Consider the following 24,813-nt stretch of genomic DNA (forward strand, 5'->3'; position numbering starts at 1 on the left):
TTTGGAAAAGGTAGACTTTTAATAACTGCTTTTATCACCAGGTTAAGTCATGCAGTTACAAAGTAGTTAGAAATTTCTGAAAGGATATTATTGTTAAAAAAAGAAAAAGCTCATTCTTACATAAATAATATCTAGCACTTCATTGGGACCCTACTATTCAAAAGGCCCTGGCAAAACACAACCGCCAACCCCAGGCTGTCTCCAGGCCGCTGTTGAAGCTGTGCCGAAGGGGAGGCCCCTGGAAGGGGATACAAAGTCAGGGTGAGTTGGGCTATTATTGGCAATGCTCAGAGCTGCCAGCCAGACTCCAAAGAGGGAGCCCAAGTGGTTTTTTTTCTGGGACACTCTATTTGAATTATTGTTCAATCAGGCAACACAATAGACTTTGAAAAGAGAAGAGCAATTAATTAACATGAGGAGGTTACTACATTCTTTGGACTATATGTCATCAATGTGGTTAATAAATTCTGACAGTCTCACACAACAGAAATAGGTGCCATCATTTGCTATGCAATGATAGGAAAGAAGATAACTAGCTCTCCATTGGGCTTTTTGTTTTGTTGGACAACATACTATTGATAAGCTATAAATGATACTGTGTTATGTTATAAAAATACTAGCTTTTTCATTCATTATGTTTATAGGCATTCACTGCTTAGTCAAGATTAGGCTTAGTAAGTGATTAAAGGCAATTTTATTACAGCAGCATGTACTTGTTTTATTCTAAAAGAATAAAATGCATAAAGAGAAACAGCATTTATTTTTGTTTGTAATCTATAGAATTGAGCTCTTTTGCTGATACACCCAAATGGCTCTCTGGCATCTACTTTTAGTTTTGCACATGATTCCCTAACCTTAATTTCTCTTTTCTTAAGGGTCTCATTTGAATCAACCTATGAGAATGTTGTCCACGGTCTAATAAGCAATGAGAGAAAGATGTGTGGTTACATGTAAACTTGTGATAGGTCTACGATGAAGAGGTGAAGAGGGTAGTAAAGGAGTCAGCGGCAATCCATCTATGTGAAGGTCAAACCGGCTTCATTGTACACCTTGAAGACTTTCTCAATGGCATTGACGTAGGCAGCTGTTCTCAGGTCCAATCCCAGGTTATATTTCATGGCTGTGCGCATGATTTGCTAAAACAAAGTAGAAAAAATAGTGAAGACCACTCGACACAGCATCCAGGCCATGAACACACAGGCACATAAGGGCCTGGCACAAGTTGCCTGTCCCCATTTCAGTGTAGGACTTGGGCAGCCAAAAAAAAACTACTCAGGCAGGAGAATAACCTCTAGTCAGGAAGGACTAATTCTCTGGAATTAAATAAACCACTGACTAGGCAGCAGTAAGAAGTTGCTCTTGAGAATTTTAGGTGTGAGCTGTCTGTGTTCTTCAGACATCGTGTTATCAGGAATGAATTCATTTGACATACTCTGTGATAATATGCAAGAACTAAGAATGGGGTGAGGAAAGTGACCTGTAGTTAGTGGTGATGGCTACGTAGCTCTCTGAGTATATTTAAGGCTGCAAAATTATATACTTTAAAAGGGTAAATTCACAGTATGTAATACCTGTTGTGCTATTCCAACTTAAATCCAAGCAGGTAGCATCTGCTCAAGAAATTAGGAAAACTGGACTTAAACTGTGTTTAAGATCTTGAAATAAGAATCAAGTGGTCAAAAAACCTTTTATTTATATAAAATTCTATAGTGAGGTCACTTGCTATAGGATAATGGAACGTGCACTGAGCTCCAATCCACTTTTGCTGACTACTTGATATTTAGCCAAACCTCACTTCCTCCTACTTGGCATGACTACTTATTTCCATAAGCCTGATAAACATATTGAAGACCCTGAAAACACTGGCTATCATTCAAGGCCGAAAAAGCATGTGCTTTGCCACACACAAATGAGGATCACATGCTCATGCACAGTCTGGGGCTGAGACCACATTGGGCTGCCCTTTGAGTCACCATAGAAATAGCAGCGTGTGCACGTACCCTGGCTGAGCGCTCCATGGTGTAGGCTAAGCCAGAGTGCACGATGTCTTTCTCAGACGCCCCCTGTTAGGAAAAAGAACATGAAGTGAATAAAACCATCCCAGCACATGCTTCGCCTCCCTGAGCACGAAGGTTCTTAAGTCAACACACAGCCAGCAGCATTAAAGATATACCTAATTTTTGTATAATATCTTCATACCTAATTAGGTAGTTGCATTTTAACCATAAGTTACTTTTCACTGTATTTGACAGTAAACAAATACTCATGAAGTAAGATCTTACACAGTAAAACAATGAACACAGAAAACAATGAACCAGGAAGGCAAGTGGTGAGATCAGCACCGGCCCCTGAGATGACACAGCACCCGAGGAGCAGGCTCCCCCGGCCACCTCCAGTGCATGAACGTTCAGTCCCCAGCCCACCAGGGACACACAGGGCACAGAAAAGCACCTGCACTTCCAGGAGCAGCTCGGGGTAGAGTCCTGAGCTCTACAGTTAGCAGTATCACCACTTGTAAAGCTGGATGAGTGTTAGCAGCTCTAATGAACCCCTCAATTCTACTGATGAGGAAACTGTCAACCAGAGAAGTTGGCCAGGTTTGCCAGTAGCTAGTTTTAGAGCTGGGATATAACCCAGGATCTTTGACCACCAAGCCAGCTCATCTCTTTCCTATACCAATTATCTCTTATCACTTATAGTCTATTTGTTTCAAGAGATTCCTCTATTTAATTTGTGTTCTGGAACACTTTCTAAAATGTTATGACAATTAACTCTCACCATTGTTCCTAATATGATATATATAGCTATCAAAAACATCCTGAGAGGCCAGATAAAAATGTATAAAGTGGGTCACCAATACAAGTTATCTATGCCAAACTTCACCCAATTAACACTATACAATTAAGAAGGTATATTTTTATAACATTTGTATCAATTAAGAATTAAGCTTTATTTACTTCTACCAAGATAAGAAGATGATCTTGCTCAACAGGTGGAACACTGCAGTTTCTTTGACTCAATCACTCAACCGTCAAAACATTTACTGAGTACCTACTATGTGCAAGGCACTCTTCTAGGCATTGTAGGTCACAGCAGAACACACAATAATGACAATTCTCTCTTCTCATAGAGCTTACTAGTATATTCTGGTGGGAATAGATACTTGGACTTAAAACCCTGAGGCTGAGTGAGATCATAAAAATTGAATTCTGAAAGAGATCTGGTTCAAGGATCAAGCCCCTCCAACGTTAAGTGAGTGGAGAGCTGATAAGAATAAGCAAAAGGCAATGAGATGGAATGATAGTGAAGGAGAAAACCAGGTGACTGTGCTATCTGGAAGGTGAGAGAAGAAAACATTTCAGGGGAAGGGAACACTGTGACAACAGCTGCAGATAGGTGAAGGAAGACGAGGACTGAGAAGTGACACTGGATTTGGCAGTGTAGGTGCCACTGGCTACCTTGACAAGACAGTTTTGGTGGAGTGACGTAGGTTTGAGTATAGAAGAACTGGACACAGAGTATATACAACTCTTAAGGAGGTTTGCCATAAGGGAAATAAAAATGGCAAGACCTGGAAGAATAAGTGGGATTAAGATTCACACACACACACACACACACACACACACACACCTTCTATATGTAAAACCCTAATATGCAAATAGACTGAACAACCGAACAACTGGTTGCTATGACGTGTGCTGACCACCAGGGGGCACGCGCAAAACATGGTGGATGTTGGCAGCAGGGGGCAGAGCGCGGAACATGGTGGGCGCTGGCTGAGGCAGGATGATGGAGCAGGTGAGCAGGGGCACCAGACCAAGGTGGGGCACCAGTCAGACATCGGGGCAAGCCTCTGGTGGTTATTGAAAATTCTTTGCCCCCGTGCGCCGTGGTCCCACCTGGCGCTTGCAACTACTGCTGGCCCTGATCATCCCTGAGGGCTTCTCCACCTCCCCCTGCTCCTGAGTGGCAACTGGGGCAGCAGCCGCCACTCACATCCGCTGATAGCGCCGGCCCCGCTTGCACCTGCTGCTGGTGCCAGTCCCAATCACTGCGCCGTCAGTGGATGCGAGTGGGCTGGCACCATCAGTGCATGGGAGCTGCAGTGGCAGGAGCGGGGCTGCCAGCAGACAGGACCATGGGCCACGGTGGGAGGGGCTGGGTGGGAGGGCGGAGGATGGGCTGAGACCTGCCCCTGTGCCCACTGCAGCCTCACGGCCCACAGTTCCTTTCAAGGTGCATGAATTCATGCACTGGGCCCCTAGTATATATATAATTTTTTAAAAAACTATACTTTGCCCTAGCTGGTTTGGCTCAGTGCATAGAGCGTCAGCCTGCCGACTGAAGGGTCCCAGGTTCGATTCTGGTAAAGGGCACATGCCTAGGTTGCGGGCTTGATCCCCAGTAGGGGACATACAGGAGGCAGCCAATCAATGATTCTCTCTCATCATTGATGTTTCTATCTCTCTTTCCTTCTCCCCTCTTCTCTGAAATCAATAAAGATATATTTAAAAAATTATACTTTTATTGATTTCAGAGAGGAAGGAAGAGGAAGAGAGAGATAGAAACATCAATGATGAAAGAGAGTCATTGATTGGCTGCCTCCTGCATGCCCTGCACTGGGGATTGAGCCCACAACCCGGGCATGTGCCCTGACTGGGAATTGAACCGCAACCTCCTGGTTCATAGATCGACGCTCAACCACTGAGCCACACTGGCACGGTAAGATTTATATATTTTTAGGACAGCATTTAGAACACCAATAGAAATGACTGCATAGAGGGAGGATTGGTGATACAGAACAGAGGGAAGGATTTGCTTGAGTTACGCATTTGATAAGTTGAAAACGGGCCCCCAATGCACATAGCAGGACTTGGGGTTAGATGGAAGTACAGGGTTGCTCTGTAACAAGAGAGCTGACACAAGGCAGGGTACAGACGCCAGGAGCTGGGTACATGGGAAAGTTCTGTCTGCTTCAATGTTCTCTGTGAGCATATACCAGGCCATGAGCTGGAGTGCAGGAGAGAGAGGGGAGAAAATAGGATATTTAGGAGAATTAGAAAATAAATGGAATAGGGGTGGCTCTAAGAATCTATGATGCTAGTGGTTAGGATCTGAGTAGTCTGCAGGGCCTCCAGCCACAGGGGGCAAAGATCTGGATGTTATCAGGGCTCAGGTGTTAACAGGGGGATCAATGAAGCAAAACTAGAACAGGGAGTCACTGTGATGATGGAGCATGGAATTTAAGTTAGATACGGAGAATGCTGAGGACATTAGGGGTGATGAGGGACAGTGAAAAGATGGTAGGTCTTGGAAGGCCCAGAACGTGGCTAGGGAAGGAGCTGGAAAAGAACTGGTTTTTCAACTGACACTTCTTTACAAGAGTAGAGGCCCGGTGCACGAATTCGTGCACTAGTGGTGTCCCTTGGCCTGGTCTATAGGATCGGGCTGAAACTGGCCTTCCAACATGCCCCGAGGGGTCCCGGATTGCAAGAGGGCACAGGCCAGGCTGAGGGACCACACCGGTGCACTATCAGGGCTGGGGAGGGATGCGGGAGGTTGGCCAGCTGGGGAGGGACCACGGGAGGGCTCCAGGGCGTGTTAAGCCTGTCTCACTCAGTCCTGATCGGCCAGACCCCAGCAGCAAGCTAACCTACCGGTCAGTGCGTCTCTCCCCTGGTGGTTAGTGCACATCATAGCGACTGGTTGACCAGTTGACTGTCTGCCCCCTGGTGGTCAGTGCACATTATAGCGAGTGGCTGAGCAGCCTTAGCATATCATTAGCATATTACGCTTTGATTGGTTAAACAGCCGACCAGTTGACGGGACACTTAGCATATTAGGCTTTTATTATATAGGATTCCTACAACAGGTAGGAGGTGAGACATAGCACTCAAGTCTAAAATGAGAAGAACTGCAAGCATTTGAAAATTGGGAGACCAATAGATTGGGCAACAATTATTTTCAAAGGATAAAAAGAAAGTCATCATAGCTGTTGCCCTACTTATTGCCTAACTAGCTGGCTGTCCTCTTTTTGTGCTCCCTCTGGAGGTTTCAATGAGTGACTGATATGTGCCAGGCAGGTGCTGGGAGGAGCAAGAAACCCACTGAAGAGCAGGATGCCCACAGCTCTGGCACGCAGAGGGCACTTTCAGGAAAGGCTGCAGAGATGTGGTGATACCTAAGAAAGAAGAGAGTATGGCATTTCTGACAGAGGGACCAGAACTATCAGACATGCCTCTGGGAAAGGGGAAGATTCATTTAGGGGAACAGTTAGTACCCAGAGTGGCAAAAGCATCTTCAAAACAAAACCCTTAACTTTTCCCCATGTTTCAATATAGTTCAGCGATCTTCACCCGATGTGCCACAAGAATGTTTAAAACATGCAGTACCAGAGGGGCACCGACCTCTTTCCCCTTAGACTGTCAAATAAAAAAAATGACAACAGCCAACACAACAATAGCCGTCCCATGTGAATTAATCAAAATTATACTTTTTGGGGGGGACGGAGGGTGGGGGGGTCAAATCAGCAAAAAAAAATGTATTTTTTGGTGTGCCACAGAATTTTAGTAATTAGTTTATGTGTGCCATGAGATGGAGAAGGTTGAAAATCGCTGATATTTCCATGACTGAATATTTCATTTCATAAGAAGATATATTATAACTGAGCCATTCATCTATATGCCGTTTAAATCAAAGTAACTTTAAAACTGACTGAGAACACAGTTCCGATGATATCCTCATGCATGGAGCCATTCCACTCCTTTGGAATGATTTTCTTAGGATAAGTCCCCAGAGCGGACATTATTATGACAAAGGGCAGGAACACTAACAACTCCTCAATTTTTCAAAGAGCTGCACCAATCTGCATTGTTATCAGAATAAAGGCACAACCGCTTCACCGCAGACATGGTGAGTAGAAGATCCATTGTTTATGCTCGTTTCATAGATTAAAGAGACCTTATTTTAATTTGTACTCCAACAGTGAGGTTGCACATTTTGTCTCGGTCTATTTCCTCTGACTTGCTTTCCATGCCTCCGCACTTTCCTGGTGAGGAAGTTCTCTTTGTGATGTGTGCGTACTACTAATATACCCTTGTCAATTGCTAATTACTGTAGAACACCCTTTCTAACCTGTTTTCACTCTTACCCATATAGCAATTCTAATTTTTCATAGTTCTAATTTTTATTTTCATTTCCATTTCTCTGAAGCTTAACCGAGTTAAATTCGCAGTAATGCTTTGCCATTACATTAGAATCACTGTGGAGCCGTCAGCATTGTCAAGGTGCCACAAGCAGAAGAGCCACTAGTTACTTATTTTGAATTGGGATTCTTCCAAGTCCTACGATGACTTTCATGTAGACACCTGACCCGAGTCTACAGAGCATGCAGTGTGTGGAAAATGGGACTGTCCCAAGCACTCACCGATATCCTGTCTTGGAACTCTGATGTGGGCACAACAGGAATAGTTCCACCATGCTTCCCAAATTTCCTTTCCAAACTCTCCTGAACCGACACTATGAAAAGCCAAGAGAAGAGAAGACCATGCCATCAGAAAAAGTCAAGCAGTAGCAACAGCTGTCCCCAACTATATTCACAATCCCAAAACCAAGAGTTTTAGAAACCTTCAACATTAATGACATGAAAGGGTTAATCATTTAAAAGGATAAAGCGCTTGGCCAAATTCCTATGTAAAGTGAAATTAGGTCACTGCTCTGTTTCCATAACACCCATTACCAGGGTTTTTCCTTGGCTCTTTAAGAAAAGAAAATGCTGAGGGAAAGAAACGGAAATAGATGGGTCACTTCACCCCGATTCTGAGCAGGCTGAGTAAAGGCACTCAGTTGGAGGTCTTGGTCTTATTTCAGCCTCATGAAAATCCTACTGTTAGCCCTGGAGCCTACTCTTGTCCAAGAAAAACAGTCTTCTCCATCAGAAGACTAAAACATTCTCACCACTACACAGGCCTTTACTCGGAGCAACCAGAGGCAGAAACGGGATGCACACCAACAGGAGCCCCCAGTTTAAACTGATGCTCTTTATTATTACTAACTTGTAGATTATGTTCTTGGAATATTACATTATAAAACAAACATTTGGATATAAATAAGGAAGCTAATATATTGATAAAGAAATTGTATATTTTTGGTCTAAGACTCATAAGCAAAATAATATAGTTTTCTATACTGAAATTAATTTATGTTCTTTAGAATTATAAAAAGGAAACTGGTCTTAACTTTAAGCTTTGTCCAGCCTTCTAGCTGGCCCAAAAGATTATTTTTGGAGAACAAGATCATCAGAACTTACTGAGCAAGTGGTAGTTAGAATCCCTTTCATATTTGAAGGTCAAACGGCCATAGCTGACATGATTTAGGTTCTTCAGCCACTCAAAGTAAGACACTGTAACTCCCCCGGCATTCAGGTAGAGATCCTACATACAAAAATTCGTCAGGAAGATGCCAAAGATATAAGATGATGGTTTTAGATAAAATCTTACAATAAACTAAGAGCTCAATTTTAGTATCAAAGCAGATTAAGTGTCAACCTTTCCAAATACATCTTAGATATCTTAGAACTTCACACTTAAATTTAACAACCCCCCTTTCCAATCCATCTGAGTTGATTTTTTTATTTTACTAATCAAGCATTTAATCAGCTATGGTTAGAGTCTCTTCTCCACCGAAACAGTTTCCTGACAAAACTGCTGCCCACTCCCGTGGGCTGGACTGTCTGGGGAATATCCCCAGAAGAGCAGCATTCCCTCTACCACCGAAGGCAGTCTAGTTCTGTGAAATTGAATTTTTAAGTGCTTTCAGCAAAGGGGTTCTTTAAAATGATCCCTAAATCCACACTAACTTCCAATTGTCAATAACCTGTTGGTGTTGACCCCACGCTTATCCACTGAAAACATGTTCCTCACATTAGCTTTCTGAGCAAAGCTGCAGGGACATTTGAAATGCATATGGTAAGGGTGGTAAAAGCAATCTTTAATTTTAAGTTAGAATAGTCTAGCACAATACACATTTATATAACCAGGTTCTAAAGAAGGCTAAATACATACTCAAGAAAGAACTTGAAGCTAGAAGAAAATGCTCAGGCGAAAATTGACAGGCTTACTATACTAACAATCATGCTTCTATTTTATTTTCTTAAACACAAACTAAAGATGAATTCACTAACAGCTTGGGAAACTAATGATCCTCCCTCCCACAATTCCTTACAAAAACAATTATGATTCCAAGCATATCTAAAAACTGGCAAACAGATGACTTACTGGAATAACCATGATGTTCCGCTCCAGGAAAATCTTATCCGCTTCTGGAGTTGTTGGCCCATTGGCACCTTCAGCGATGATCTGTAAGTCAGGGACACATAGGAATGCCGCCGCCACCACCAAATCCCCTCACTGAGCGCCAAGAGATGTGCACGTATGGGTAGGAGGTTGTAGGAAGGAGTAATTCCAGTTTAATCAAGTTAATAAAAGTCATCCTGGCCGGTGTGGCTCAGCTGATTGGAGCCGTACATCAAAAGGTTGTGGGTTCCCGGTTGGGGCGTGTGCAGGAGGCAAGTAATCAATGTTTTTCTCTCACGTTGATGTTTCTCTCCCTTCCTCTCTCTAAAGTCAATAAAGTCACTTTGCTCTAAAGTATATAAAACTATTTTTTCACCTTTTGATTTCCATAACTACTTTTTGGAAATTTGGTTTAAAAGGAAATCCACGGTGATGGTTGCACAACTCTGAATATACTAAAAGCCATTAAATTCTACACTTGGGTGAACTGTCTGGTATGTGTATTATATATCCCAATAAAGCTGCAAACAAACAAACAAAAAAGAGGATACCCAAGATGCGCACTTCCTCGACCTTCAATAGCATCCCATTAGGAAGGTCGGACAGTCTCTATTCTGCTTTTACCTTGGCTTTGATTCTGGGTGCATTGGACTTGGTCAGCTGCTTCTCACTGGCAGCAGGGATCAGTATGTCACAGTCGGCCTCTAAGATGCTCCCATCATAAACCTTTGCCTTGGGGAAACCCAGGATTGATCCATGTTGCTGTAATTGATTGAATATCAGAATTAATAGCTGCACCAGAGTTTAAATGCTTACATTTAGTGCCAAATTATATGAAGACAAAGTTATCTTTAAAGTTACATTTTAGCCCTAACCGGTTTGGCTCAGTGGATAGAGCGTCGGCCTGCAGACTGAAGGGTCCCAGGTTCGATTCCAGTCAAGGGCATGTACCTTGGTTGCGGGCACATCCCCAGCGGGGGATGTGCAGGAGGCAGCTGATCGATGTTTCTCTCTATCACTCTCCCTTCCTCTCTGTAAAAAATTAATAAAATATATTTTAAAAAAAATAAAGTTACATTTTAAAAAAGCAAGCAATGGAAATAGATTTAAATAAAGCTACTGCAAAACTTGACAATATTCAGGATAGTTCAACTGCTCAGAAATTAGCTTTAACATACCAATTTGAAGTCTTCCAGTTCCTTTGGGTCAATGCCATCTGGATTCCATATACTCCCATCAGATTCACCAACACCAACGCATTTAGCACCAAAGCGATGCAAATATCTCATAGAGTGCAGGCCCACATTACCAAATCCCTGTAAAGAACAATTACGTATGACACACAAAAAAACAACTTCCTACTACAGACAGATGGTAAGTTATACTCTGTCCAATGCAACTTGACATTCTGCTAAAAGAAATTCTCAAAATCCTTTTGCCAAAAGAAACAATGGGCTAAATGGCTTCCCTTCAACAATAAATTTCTATGTTTAGCAATGAGGAACCCAACCCTTTGTTGTCTGTGATAATGAGACCTGAAGGAGTTTAGTCCAGCCGTGGGCAAACTACGGCCCGCGGGCCGGATCCGGCCCGTTTGAAATGAATAAAACTAAAATTAAAAAAAAAGACCATACCCTTTTATGTAATGATGTTTACTTTGAATTTATATTAGTTCACACAAACACTCCATCCATGCTTTTGTTCCGGCCCTCCGGTCCAGTTTAAGAACCCACTGTGGCCCTCGAATCAAAAAGTTTGCCCACCCCTGGTTTAGTCAGTGCAGCCTTGGTGAGTTATAAAGAAATGATAGTGGTGCCAACCATACCACCCAGGTCCCTCATGACCAGATGTCCTTTGGTACTAAAATGGTAAGTCACTAATTGGGAGGAATATGACTTCTATTTTAAAGTAACATTCAACTTAATTCCTTTAAGTAAAATAATCAAATACCAAACAAATTCTTTCTGTGTACCCCTAATAGTTTAAGTGATTTCCCCTTGTGGATACAGTTTCATTTTTTAAATACTGATCAAAAGAAGTTGGTGATGCCCCGCTGGTGTGGCTCAGTGGTTGAGTGTCAACTTGTGAACCAGGAGGTCACAATTTGATTCCTGGTCAGGGCACATGCCCGGGTTTCAGGCGCGATCCCCAGTGTGGGGCATGCAGGAGGCAGCCAATCAATAAAAACATATTAAAAAACAAAATGAAGTTGGTGATAGCTTCATATGTATCCTAGAGATACTTAAATTGCTTCTAGTCACATAATCATACCAAAGCTCACACAATAAAGGGTGTAGTATTCTGAAAACAACCATTCTAAAACTTAAGAGATTAAAAATAATCAAATTTTAAAAACTGCAAATCTAAAAACAACTTATAAGTTATTCTTTAAGAAACAAAAACTTTTACCTGAACAACAAATGTTTTATCTCCAAACCCTGGTGTCATTCCTAAAATGCTCATGTAAGAGGCTTCATTGATGAAGTTTTCGATTCCATGGAAAACTCCTCGGCCAGTAGCAGAGATCCGTCCGTGGATCCCACCTTGACTGATGGGCTTGCCAGTGACACAGGCATGGGCATTAATATCCTGCAAGAGAAAGCCAGCGCTTCAGAGATGACACCTCAGGAGAATTTCCTACGATGAACCAATGGAGTCAAGGATAGAGCCAAACACATTCTCATGCAACTAAAATACGCTCTTTAGGAGTGTCATCAAGAGGCACACGACTCATTCTTTCAGATTTCTGTTCCCAGACTAATATTTCCAATGGGAGGAACAGGGCGTTAGGAATTTAACTTAACTAGATTCCTAAAGTACAAATATAATGTCACAAAAATAGGTAGTATTTTCTTTAAAAAAAAAAAGATTTTTTATTGATTTTTTCAGAGAGAGAGAGAGAGAGAGAGAGAGAGAGAGAGAGAGAGAAATATTGATGCAAGAGTGAAACATTGATCAAGCCCACAACCCAGCCATATGCCCTGACTGGGAATCGAACTGGCAACCTTTTGGTGCATGGGATGACACCCAACTGAGCTACACTGGCCAGGGCCAGATAGTATTTTTAATAGCTTAAAAGTATGATTCTTGCCCTAGCCGGTTTGGCTCAGTGGATAGAGCGTCAGCCTGCAGACTGAAGGGTCCCAGGTTCGATTCCGGTCAGGGCATGTACCTAGGTTGCAGGCTCCATTCCTGGCCTGGTCAGGGTGTGTGCAGGAGGCAACCAATCAATGTGTCTCACTCTTTGAAATCAACAACAAAAAAATTTTTTTTAAAGTATTATTCCTGGCCGGCCAGGGCCAGCGTGGCTTAGGGGAGGTCACACTTCGATTCCTGGTCAGGGCACATGCTGGGTTAGAGCTCAACCACCAGTGGAGGCAGCCAATCAATGATTATCATAATTGATGTTTCTCTTTCTCCCTTCCTCCCTGAAATTAATGAAAATATAACAAAGTATTATTCTTTCAACAAATACTTATATCCTACTTAGGATACATTCAAGCCTTAAGTGTCTTAAAATCTACCATTAAAACTTGAGTACATCACCAAAACAGAGCTTCGAAGGAAGAGGCATTATGGTGCTCTTCAATGGGAAGGCTCAATGTTGTAAAGATATTCTGTCAAACTAATCTACAAATTCAATAAAATACTACTTTTAAAAAAGCACTTAAAAACAAATAAACTCAAGTTTGCCTAAAAAGAAGTGGGCCCTAGCTGGTTTGGCTCAGTGGATAGAGTGTCGGCCTGCGGACTGAAAGGTCCCGGGTTCGATTCTGGTCAAGGACACATGCCCGGGTTGCAGCTCGATCCCCAGTAGGGGGTGTGGAGGAGGCAGCCGATGGATGATTTTTTCTCATCATTGATGTTTCCATCTTTCCCTCTCCCTTCCTCTCTGAAATCAATCAATCAATCAATATATATATATATAAAAGAAGTGGGCCAGCAAAAGTACTCAAGGAAAAAAATGGCATTTATACAAGTAATACAGTTCTCAGTTCTGTATTACTGAGAACAAAATAATTCGGGGCAACATGGAATAGTTACCAAAATAAGAAAACCTACTAACCTAGAAATTCTACTTCAAGGAAGAATAGACAAATTGGATTAGTGAGACAAGAAACTGGGCAGTACAGTTATACAGAGAAAATCAATAAAAATGAAGAAAGTATTTTACATGATGACTAAGGTACAAATTATTTAATAAGCTTAAGGCAATTTGCTACCCATGTGAAACAAGATAAAGTGCCTTACTTCACAACTTACCCCTACCACCCAATAGATATCCTAGCTTGATGAGTTAAAAAGTGATTTGGTGTTTTTCTGTATTGTTTAAACATTTTTACAGGGAGGACTGAGAACTGTATTACTCGTATAAATGCCAACAGAAAGAACAAAATTAATGAAGAAAAAACAGCAGTCTAGTAAAGTGATTTACAGAACTAGTTTTCCCACAGTCTCTCCCATGGATAATGAACACTTAGAACTGAAGAACTGCAAGCCTAGTGCCAAGTGCTTTAAACAGTGGAAATGCGAATGCCAGCACCGACAGGCATGGTGCCAGTCCTGGCCCCCAGCAAACCTAATTGCCCTGGAAGCCCAGGGAGAACACTGGCTCTTCCAGGTGGGGCTAGACAACAGGAGCCGTGTGGTTTAGGTTCACGGCTGGAAATAACAAAACTATGCTTCCTTATTGTCCTGATTTTGAATTTCCGATCATTTTAAGGAAAAATCTTTATTAGTACAGCCTCAGATTTCAGTTGGCAATGCCTCACAAACATCCTTTTGCTGTCACCACGGGGAATGAGCTATGAATAACCAATATCCTTGTCCACTACTCTGCACTCTTCAATCTAGCGTCTTGCTTAAAAAGAACAAGAGGCCTGGCTGAGTGTAGACCTATGAACCAGGTCACGGTTCGATTCCTGGTCAGGGTACATGCCTGGGTTGCGGGCTCGATCCCCAGTAGGGGGTGTGCAGGAGGCAGCCGATCGACGTTTCTCTCTCTCTCCCTTCCTCTCTGAAATCAATTAAAAATATATATAAGAACAAGAGAGCCGAAACCGGTTTGGCTCAGTGGATAGAGCGTCAGCTTGCGGACTGAAAGGTCCCAGGTTCGATTCCGGTCAAGGGCATGTACCTGGGTTGCGGGCACATCCCCAGTAGGAGATGTGCAGGAGGCAGCTGATCGATGTTTCTCTCTCATCGATGTTTCTAACTCTCTATCTCTCTCCCTTCCTCTCTGTAAAAAAAATCAATAAAATATATATATATAAAAAAAAAGAACAAGAGATCATACCCAGAGCTCACTGAACACACAAGGTGACATGTAAGACTGGCACTTCTAAAATTCTTGGTTGAATTTGCCCGTAAAATCACCCATGCCTTGTGTTTTCCTTATGAAAAGATGTTATTTATGCTTTTTATAAATAATAAACTCTACTTTAAAAAATATTTTTATTGATTTCAGAAAGGGAGATGGAGAGAGAGAGCTAGAAACATCAATAAGAGAGAATCATTGATGGGCTGTTTCCGGCATGCTCTCTACTGGGGATCGAGCCTGCAACCCGGGCATGTGCCCTTGACTGGAATCGAACCTGGGAACCTTCAGTCCACAGGCTGATGCTCTATCTACTGAGCTGAACCAGGTAGGGCATAACCTCTACTTTTTATTAGCTTTGTGGCTCTTCAAATTTTCTATTTCATCTTGTGTCACTTTAAAAAAATTTTTTTAGGAATTCATCCATTTCATTTATGTTGTAAATTTGTTATTGAATAAATTCACTTATAAAAAAAGATCCTATTTGGGAATGACAGTCAAACCAAATTCTTTGTCATATAAATGTCTCATACTGCTGTTTTATTTCAGGGGATTTATGTAACTGACCTGGTACAGTATTTATAAATATAAACACTCCTTTGTGCTAAGGGCAGTATATGGTTATTCATTTCATTCTCATGGCTGTCTCTTGAAGGAAGAAGTATTATTATTGCCATGTGACAGAGGAGGAAGCGGAGGCACTGCCACAGGTCAGAGCTGGTGTGCGAAGGAGCCAATCTAGAATCTAGGCTGCATGCCCATGTCCCCCTACAGATTGCACCCAGGGATCCAGACTGATCTCTGCGAACAACAAACATCTTTCTCGTGGGACAACAGCCATCTTTCTAATTGTCTTCCGTTTTTCTTCAAGTGTGGAAACTACTCTTCACGCCCCACTCCCCCTCTCTACTGCCCCTGCCCCTGCACTGGCTCCAGGACAAGCCAGTTGCTGAACTGGTTTCTCTTCAGAAACCCCCCCTCCCCAACACCCACAACTCATTCTTTATAACTGAGTGCTTTCTTCCCTTCAGTGACTCCAATGCTAGGACGGGCTAACATCACTGTCTTTCTGGGCTCGTTACAGGCTCCTGCCCCCCAACAATCCCATTCGCTACCACACACAGAGTGAAGCTTCAAAGGCACACCGAGCTGTGTCACACACTCACTCCAATTAGTGCTGCATTAGTTCCCTCTGCATGCAGGACAGAGACCAAATAATCTGGTCTGACTCTGCTCTGGGGACCTCTCTCAGGCCCTACAATCTCGCTCTCTACTCTGGCCACCATGGTCTCCTCCAAGGCCACCTCCTGCACGTGAGAACTGTCACCCAGGCCCGTCCTTCCGCTTCTACCCTCGCCCTCCCTTACTTAGTTGACGCCTACTCATCCTTAAAGAAGGCCTCTCTAAGCTGATCTCCTAGACGTGGCCAGGCTCCCACTGTTCTTTCCACAGCATCGGAACTTGTAGCATTCACCACAATTGTACTGAGCACCTTGTTACACGTAGCCTTGCAGGTAGTAGGTGCTCCACATATTTTAAGTGAATGTCTTTTCCTTAAATGTTTGTTTTTCAGGGTTTAATACCTTTCAAGGACAGAAAGTTAGTTTTCTTCTCGGGTTCTGTATCAGTGGCATCACTTCTGCTCAAGTCCTTCTGGTTCTCTCCGACTCGACATGGTCTTTTTCCTTGATTCCACGCGTCCTACCCAGTCTTGCCAAACTGATGTCTGCCAGGTGCCAATGCTGCCCCCAGCCCCTGTGCAGGAGGTTCTCCCTTTGCTAGTGCAGCCTGACACTGCCTGCAGCCCTCCCCCAGGGAACAGTCAGCATCAAAGGCTCCCATCTGACCAGCAGGGAGAACAAAACCCTAAGGTTTCATAGTTTTGTCCTAGTCCATGTACCTTTTCTCTCTCTTACAACCTTTATAAATATGCCTTCTCCTCAGACCATCTGAGCTCTACTCCAACTCCCCAAATCTCCCGCTGTCCAAGTTCCACCCATTTACAACTTCTAACCCAAATACCACTCCCAGGAAGCCTTGTTTCAGGAACCACAGCTCTCTATCCTTGCACCCACTATCTCCACACCTTATTTGCTTATGCCTCAATTTGCCTCAATAGGAAGGTGAGTCACCCAGTAGGTGATCCCTCTCAGAGGGCACCATCCCGGCATCCAGGATAGGGAGGCATATAAGGCAAAAAGCTCAACCCACGTTCCCTACATTTATGATTTAAGACTAGAGACCAAAGTAAAATCACATGCAAATCAAGGTATGATTAAAGGGGAGGAGAAAAGCCCGGTGAATTCTCCGTTTTCACATATAACACAACTTGTTCCTTCTTGTAGACAGCAAATGAAGCCCTGGGGCCTCTGGGTGGGTACTCACATAGTGCCCGATGGTGCTAGCATAGGTGTCCGCAATCCAGGACATCTCTCGCTCACCCGTACTCATGTCTGGGGCAGGCACGTCAATGCCCGGACCTGGGGGCACAGGGAAAAGCATCGCACCAGTCTTGAAGATAAACTCATATCAAACACAAAGGCCTTTGTAATTCTCTAACAAAGCTACTGTGGCTAGGGAACTTCAGATTTCACTTAGGAAATGAAGTCATGGTGATATTTACTAAACGTTTCACTACCAAATTTATACACACACAATGTTACATGGAAATTCCTTCCACTGGCATTTAGGTGCAGTATAAGCCACTCAATAGGCTTCTGTACGTGCCGGCATTGGCAATCAGTCCCGTCTTGGGATCTCAGTTCCTTACACTGCAGCCAGATAACAACGCCATCGGCTCTGATGAAGAGGGCTGCTGTGGGCAGAGAGTACTTGTGTGTGAGAGAGCACGGTACCATACCTTACTCAGGTGTAAGATCTCCTCCGCTAATAAAAGGAGGAAAAAGGACATTGCTAAAGCAGTTATGTTAAGCCCACATTACTTTTACACATGATGGAATGCTGCTCTGACCTATTCAAAGCTTACTCGGTGTACATAAAGTTTTAGGCCTTGGCTTTCAATTCCTCAGATCACAGTAAACAAAAATAACAAGTTAGCTCAAAAGCAGCAATAGGTATCAATGACTATACACAGTGAAATTCAGATAAAAATGTGTTGCCCGGCTGGCATGGCTCAGTGGTTGAGCGTCAACCTATGAACCAAGAAGTCACAGTTCAATTCCCGGTCAGAGCACAAGCCCTGGTTGTGGGCTTGATCCCCAGAGTGGGGGATGCAGGAGGCAGGCGATCAATGACTCTCTCTCATCGTTGATGTTTCTCTCTCTACCTCTCCCTTCCTCTCTGAAATCAATTAAAAACATATTTTTAAAAAATGGTTAAACTATTAAGTCTCTCCAAAATAAAGATCATTCTAAGAATTGTATTCAAGTTCTTTCTATAATATTTACTTTTAAACCAGCAATATAAGGTACATTTTAAGGTTCTACATTTCAGGGGCCAAGGTCCTAGACACTGCACTGTTTTGTACAAGTTAGGATGCAATGGATAAAAAACTGGTATAAGACAACTTTGAAATGACCACGGTTTACTTCTCTCACTCTGCCCTCCTCCCCAACTCAATCTGGAACTCTATGCCCTGGTAGCTTTTTTAAGGCATCTTATAAATCTCATGAAATCTAAATGTCCAAACCTACCCTCACCCCACACGACTCTCATGCTGGAAGGAGTAACACTATATTCTAGCCTCATCCTCTGATAAAAGGGCACTAATGGGAACATTAGGTTACTGCATGGGTATTTTTTTTTACAAAGTAAAAGATTGTAAACTTAACAGTTTATAAAGAGGATATCTAAATTCATACAATTAACACCCTATTTCACAAATTAAAAAAATATAGAAGAGGAAAGAATACTTCTTGACTTATTCTATTGGCCTCTACTATCCTGATATCAAAGACTTCACAAGAGCCCTAGTCGGTTTGGCTCAGTGGATAGAGCGCCGGCCTATGGACTGAAGGGTCCTGGGTTCGATTCTGGTCAAGGACACATACCTCAGATGTACACTTGATCCCCAGCCCTGGTCGGGGCAAGTGCTCCGACAACCAATCTATGTGTCTCTTATACTGATTGGTGTTTCTCTGTTTCTCCTCCTCCCTTCCACTCTCTCTAAAAATATCTTTGGGTGAGGATTAACAACAATAATAAAAGACCTCACAAGAATCCCGCAGACTAATATTCCTTAGAATATCAAAAAGAATAAAAAACTTATGAATAAACTTTCAAAAGATAGTTTAAGACTTGTACTCTGAAAACTATAAAATATCACTGAAAGAAATCAAAGACCTAAACAAGTGGAATATTCAGTGTTCATGGACTGGAAGACTTGATATGGTTTTGATAGCAACACTCCACTGTTTTCAGATTCAATGCTATCCCTCGCAACATCCCAGCTGAATTTTTTTTGCAGAAATTGTAAAGCTCATCCAATGTGAGAGGGCCAGGACTCAGACTCGGGTTAAAATTGCAACCTGAAACTGTGGAGAGGGAAGTCAGAAAAGAAGAGAAATAACTTAAATTCCACAGGTTTTCCCAGGACTAGTTCTGTGCCCTGGAGGGAGAGAGAGAAATCCTGCTTCCATCTTATGCTACGAAGCTTGCTAGCCCAGAGGTTCGGGTTAGTTGCACTGTGGGTTAATAAGGAATGAGGCTTTTGCACAAAAGAAGTCAAATTGCTAGTACTTAAGCTTTCAGTGTTTCAAGGAATCACTTTTTAAACTTTGGAACTATAAGATACTTGTCAATATAGAGAAAATTAAGTTGAATACACTCTGGATAATGGGCAATAACTACAACTTAATAAAGTATAATATAACTCAAGACTATTAAATACTTCTGAGATTTCAGAGAAGAGGAAATGACACAAAAAATTCTGAATACTATCAATTGGCTGAACATGACTTCAATTCACAAATCTCAGGATGAGTAGGCACTCCTGTGCAGGAGGCAGTCAGCTCACTAACTCGTGTAAGCCCACAGTGGTGTTCAAGAAGAGGAGGCATGCCAAGAATCCAAATGCCTTTGAAATACATTCACGATAGGTCAAATCTAGTCAAGTTCTAGTATGATCTACACTTATTTTTATTAGTTTATTTAAGTCATACCCTTCTTCCCCCTCCCCCCTAAAAAATAGGGCCAATTTCACAATAGGGATATCTTAAGTTCATAGGAATTTATGAACAGAGGGGGGAATATTGGGGAGAAAACCACAGGGACAGGAATAGAGAAAAAGTAGATCTTTCCTGTTAGTCTTCTTTAGTTTGACTATGTTGAAAAGGCAAACATTCTAGTAAGTAATTTGGTTTATTTTATTAAAACAAATGAAAACATTTCTAGAACAAGAAAAGAAATATATAGACTCAGTGCTTGCTAATTAAAGACTGAATATTCATATATCACAGAAAAGAATATTCCTATTTCTCAAAAAGAACATATGACACAGGTAATTATTAGTATGATCTAAAACAGTGATGGCGAACCTATGACACGCGAACTCATTTTTTTGGTTGATTTTTCTTTGTTAAATGGCATTTAAATATATAAAATAAATATCAAAAATATAAATCTTTGTTTTACTATGGTTTCAAATATCAAAAAATTTATATATGTGACATGGCACCAGAGTTAAGTTAGGGTTTTTCAAAATGCTGACACGCCGAGCTCAAAAGGTTCGCCATCACTGATCTAAAACATCAACCAAATGAGGATCAGTACCTTCAGAAATTTAGTCTGGCAAAAGCTCCCAGGAACAAACAACAAGAATGTCAGGAGCCCTCAAAATCAGCCATTGGCAGCAGGGAGCCACCAGTGTGAGCCTCCCGTCTCGGCCTGGCCCACTGCTTTGAAGGCACAGGCATGCTTAAGCCTCCAATTTCAAAAGGCACCAGATTTTTCACTGCTATCAGGGTTACTACTGTAAAACTGCCTTTTACAGATGTGAAAATCTTTATAATACAGGTATTATTTAGTTCCTAAAAATATGGCCCCAGTGTTTCTGAAAGTTACAATAGACTGTAAAATGCTGTTAGAGGACCAGAACCCTTCACTGTGTCCAAGGAGAAGAGGTGGAGTAGCTTCTCCTGGTGTCCAAACTGCACACTGGGAACTGGAATTTCCTACGAGAGACGTGTCATAAAGAGGCCTGGGTATCTCACCATATTCCTCACAGAACCCATCTCTCTCTCAAAGTAAAAAGGGAGCCCTATCCATGCACCGGTTCAAATTAAGACAATTACTTTTGAGATGGCCCCATTCTATGTGGAAACCTCCATGGCAACACATACCAATAAAGCCCTTCTTTGCCAATTCCATGGTGAACCTCCTTGTGATCTTTTCCAACTCATTATCCTGTAAAGAGAAAAACAAAAAACAACAAAAAAGACTTTGATAGGAAAGCCACCTGTAGAAAAGCTAGTTGCATCATATTTTCTATTTATAGAACATTTTCATATAGCTTCTTGTTTTTTTTCAGAACAACTCATAAAGCAGGCATTTTAAAGATAAAGAAATGAGAGATCAAAAATTAGGTTATACAAACAACAGAAGTAGGGCTCAAATCCTAGTTCCTGTTCTCTTTATGAATATAAAATCATATGAGCACTCCCTATGGTCTATTTTCATTTAAAGGGAAAATTTTTAAAAGAATAAAATCACATATTTATTATGATTGTGTACAGATGTTAATTTGGTACTATGAAAAGCATAACAACAACTAGCTTAATTATCTTGGAACTGAGCATAAACAGTAAGATTTTTATCAGATTAGGTAAGATATTTGTCACTAGAATCTTGAGATCCTGATACACAAATCTCAGATCATAGTAATTTATAAATATAAATATAAGTGCCTAAGAATATGAAGGTATTAATTACCTTTTAACCAAGTATGAAAACTGACATTAAGCAGATGACCTTTTATATGGCAAACACTCAACGAGTTATTTACTTGCTTTTCCATTCCTTTTAAAAGGAACAGAGACCATTAACCTCACTGGTATTGGGGGAGGGGAGCATAGACACCTAGTAATTTCAAGTCCTTTGCCAATGCACCACATGCACAGATGTCATGGTGATACTTACGGAATAGTTCTTGGGGTTGATCTTAACACCAGCTTTGGCACCCCCAAATGGCACATCTGAAATAGAAGGCTGAAAGTTGTTATTCCAAAGAAAGGATAACAAACTTAAAAAGGAAGAAAGCACTATGCAACATTACAAAGATGTGCATGATTTAAGCTTTAATTTCAGAAAATTCAAGCAATAAACCCATATTGACCTCTTCTAAAATGTTGCACTTTAAAATTCTAATGAACAGAAATTATAAACCCAGGCAAGTTACAATGCATACTTCATCAGTGTGCTTGACTATTTCTGAAAGCAAATAGCATACTTATTTTCCTTCTGCTGTTATGCACCAGATTATATGGAAAGGGCCTTAAACAAAGGTCTATACTTAAAGAAAATCCAATTAGATGGTATAAAAAGTTCCCCATTTGAAAACAGGTTAAATCTAGCCCTGGCCGGTGTGGCTCTATTGGTTGAATGTCGCCCCATGTACTAAAAGGTTGCCAGTTTGATTCCGGACAGGGCACATGCCCAGGTTGTGGTGTGTATGGGAGGCAACTGATCAACGTTTATCTTTCTCTCTCTCTTTCCCTCTAAAATCAATTTTAAAAACATTAAAAAAGACTAAATCTTGCCCTAACCGGTTTGGCTCAGTGGATAGAGCGTCGGCCTGCTGACTGAAAGGTCCCAGGTTTGATTCCGGTCAAGGGCATGTACCTTGGTTGTGGGTACATCTCCAGTAGGGGGTGTGCAGGAGGCAGCTGATTGATGTTTCTCTCTCATTGATGTTTCTAACTCTCTATCCCTCTCCCTTCCTCTCTGTAAAAAGTCAATAAAAATATATATAAAAAAGACTAAATCTTAATTAAGACTAATTAAAAAATGATGTAAGCCTTAAACTGTGAAACAAAAAAAATCAGTTCTGATAAAATATATTTCTCCAACAGCTTAAAAGTAACCTCGTAAATAAACATATTTCCCTAAAGAGCTCTCATTAGGTAACAACAAAAGAGATCACTTACCAACCACTGCGCACTTATATGTCATCAGAGAAGCCAAAGCTTTCACTTCATCTACACTCACATCAGTGCTGTAACGAATACCTGTAGTGTTTAAAAAAAGGGAGGGGAGTGAGAAAGAAAGGAATACATTTAGAACATCCTAACAGGTTAAAAAATAATGCTACACATAGAAAATGTCCCCCCTTTTTACATTTTACACCCTGGTTATTTCCAAGAAGCTAACGATGAAAAGTCAATATGAAAGGCCAGAGAGAAAGCTGCGAAGTCGACACCCAGAAACCACTCCAGGACGAGCACTGACGTGGGGTGTAAGCATTCTGATAAAAAGAAAAAGACTGGTGTTGAAGCCCCTTTTGCTCTCTGGCAGGAGTAGCTAAGAGCATCAAATAGAGTTCCTGGGGATTTAGAGAGGAATAAGAACCTGTCCTTCAGTGACTGACAATCCAGTAAGAAGTTATAGTAACTATGATTTCACAAGAAAGAAATTACCTTCAAATAAATGATTTTTACACTTTTAGGAATGCAACTAACTCAAAGTTTTATTTTATTTTACTTTTTGGTTTGGGTGATTTGGTAGTGGGGAGTTCAAGGAATTTGCTTTCTGACGACATAAAGATATGGGCAAATGGATAGTCAACAAGTACGACAGATCCAACTTCGATATCAGGAGGCTAAATAGAGGTTTTAGCTCCAAATGGGTATATTCAGAGAACCTTCCTCTCCTCACCCACTGCCAGCCTCTCTTAACCAAGAAATGAGAAAGCTGAGAAAGCCATTTCTCCTTCCTGGGGACAAGCAATTCTTTTCACTCTTTCTGCAAGGATGGGTGGGTGGCCAACCAGATAGGCAACTTTAAGTCTTAATGCCCCTGTATTTAGAAGCATAGGTGTTTGGTAGAGGGGACACAGAAGTTAGGTATGCCCACTACTTAGGTTTTAGGAGTCTTGATCAATCACCCTTCTAAGTTGTGTAGGGTTAAGCCATGTTGTGCACTCCATAGTCCATTGCTTCTTAACCCCAAGGAAGAAGGCCTGAGTGTTTGCGCACTGGTTGGGGCTCCCTGACACTGTGTGTGTTTGTGCATCATCAAGGGTATCTGGATGAAGCTGGGTACAACTTCCACTGAGAGGCACAGGAAATGGGGGACCCAAGGACATCTCAAAGAATTCTGGAGAAAAAGAATTCCAGATAGATATATCTAATATCTAATGAACTGGCAGTTTAAGGAAACTTCCCTTGTCATTTTTAAAAGCTAGTTTCTTATGTCTCAGAAAACATCTATTTATACATAAATTATGTTTTAAGATAATTTTATCTATTGTGTATGTGATCATAAACAGCAAATTCTGAAGCTGAACATGTGTCTGTAGTTTATTAGAAAAATAAAATGATTACATTTAGAGAGGTGACCTCTTAGAATCTTACATAGAATGGGTTCTCAGAACATCTGTGGAATAAACTTGTTATTAAGATGCTAAGACTGAGAAATAACAGGTGTATTATTATTTTTTAGCAAATAGCCAATGTCTGCAAAGCCTTGCTTCCTTCTCCATTTCTCAGGTCCCTGTTACAAACTTTTCATTCCAAGAAGCCCTCCCTGACCATCTACTTAAAATAGCACCTCTTCCACACCCCCACTTTCTAGCCCCTTCTATCTTACTTTATGTTTTACCACTGACTTTGTTATCTACTTGTTGACCTCCTGGCTTGCCCATGAAGACTGCTTTATTTACTGCTTTAATTCCTGATGTTTCATACAGGAAATGGCATGTATTAGACACTCAAACACATGTTGAATAATATATGAATATTTCTTGACACTTAAAACTTAAGGTGGAAAGAGAAAAGCCAGGGCCACTAAATTCTGATATACATGTAAGTTCTACATAATTCACCCGAAGTGCAAAGACTAAAAAGTATTGAAAAGCTAAAGTACTAGCACCTAAAATATACTACAGACGAAAACAATAACATTTATAATATTAAGACCAAGTATTTGCATTGAGGCCTGTGCAGGTTCCAACCTGTCCATGGTTTGGAGTTGTTATCTGCCTCATAAAGCAAAGTAGAGGGTTTATCTTCTGGGAAGACCAAGTTGTCT

General features: G+C 41.5%; 1 protein-coding gene across 2 annotated transcripts; it reads right to left on the reverse strand.

Annotated features, from left to right (window-relative positions):
* GLUD1 (glutamate dehydrogenase 1) lies at nucleotides 1-22,813 on the reverse strand. Of its 2 annotated transcripts, XM_023763717.1 has the most exons (12): nucleotides 22,713-22,812; nucleotides 21,706-21,761; nucleotides 20,910-20,973; nucleotides 16,996-17,090; nucleotides 11,703-11,882; nucleotides 10,472-10,609; nucleotides 9,918-10,055; nucleotides 9,276-9,356; nucleotides 8,309-8,432; nucleotides 7,427-7,518; nucleotides 2,001-2,063; nucleotides 1-1,136 (listed from the first exon to the last, which is right to left on the reverse strand). In XM_023763717.1, the coding sequence occupies exons 1-12, from the start codon at nucleotides 22,735-22,737 to the stop codon at nucleotides 1,017-1,019; spliced, it is 1,176 nt and encodes a 391-aa protein (XP_023619485.1). In that variant the 5' UTR covers nucleotides 22,738-22,812; the 3' UTR covers nucleotides 1-1,016. The 2 variants fall into 2 exon arrangements, with proteins under 2 accessions (XP_023619485.1, XP_023619486.1); XM_023763718.1 differs by lacking the exon at nucleotides 8,309-8,432 and having other exon boundaries at nucleotides 2,001-2,064; nucleotides 22,713-22,813.
* Nucleotides 22,814-24,813: the final 2,000 nt, after the last annotated feature.

Source organism: Myotis lucifugus, unplaced genomic scaffold (genome assembly GCF_000147115.1).
Source record: "Myotis lucifugus unplaced genomic scaffold, Myoluc2.0 scaffold_298, whole genome shotgun sequence".
NCBI lineage: Eukaryota > Metazoa > Chordata > Mammalia > Chiroptera > Vespertilionidae > Myotis > Myotis lucifugus.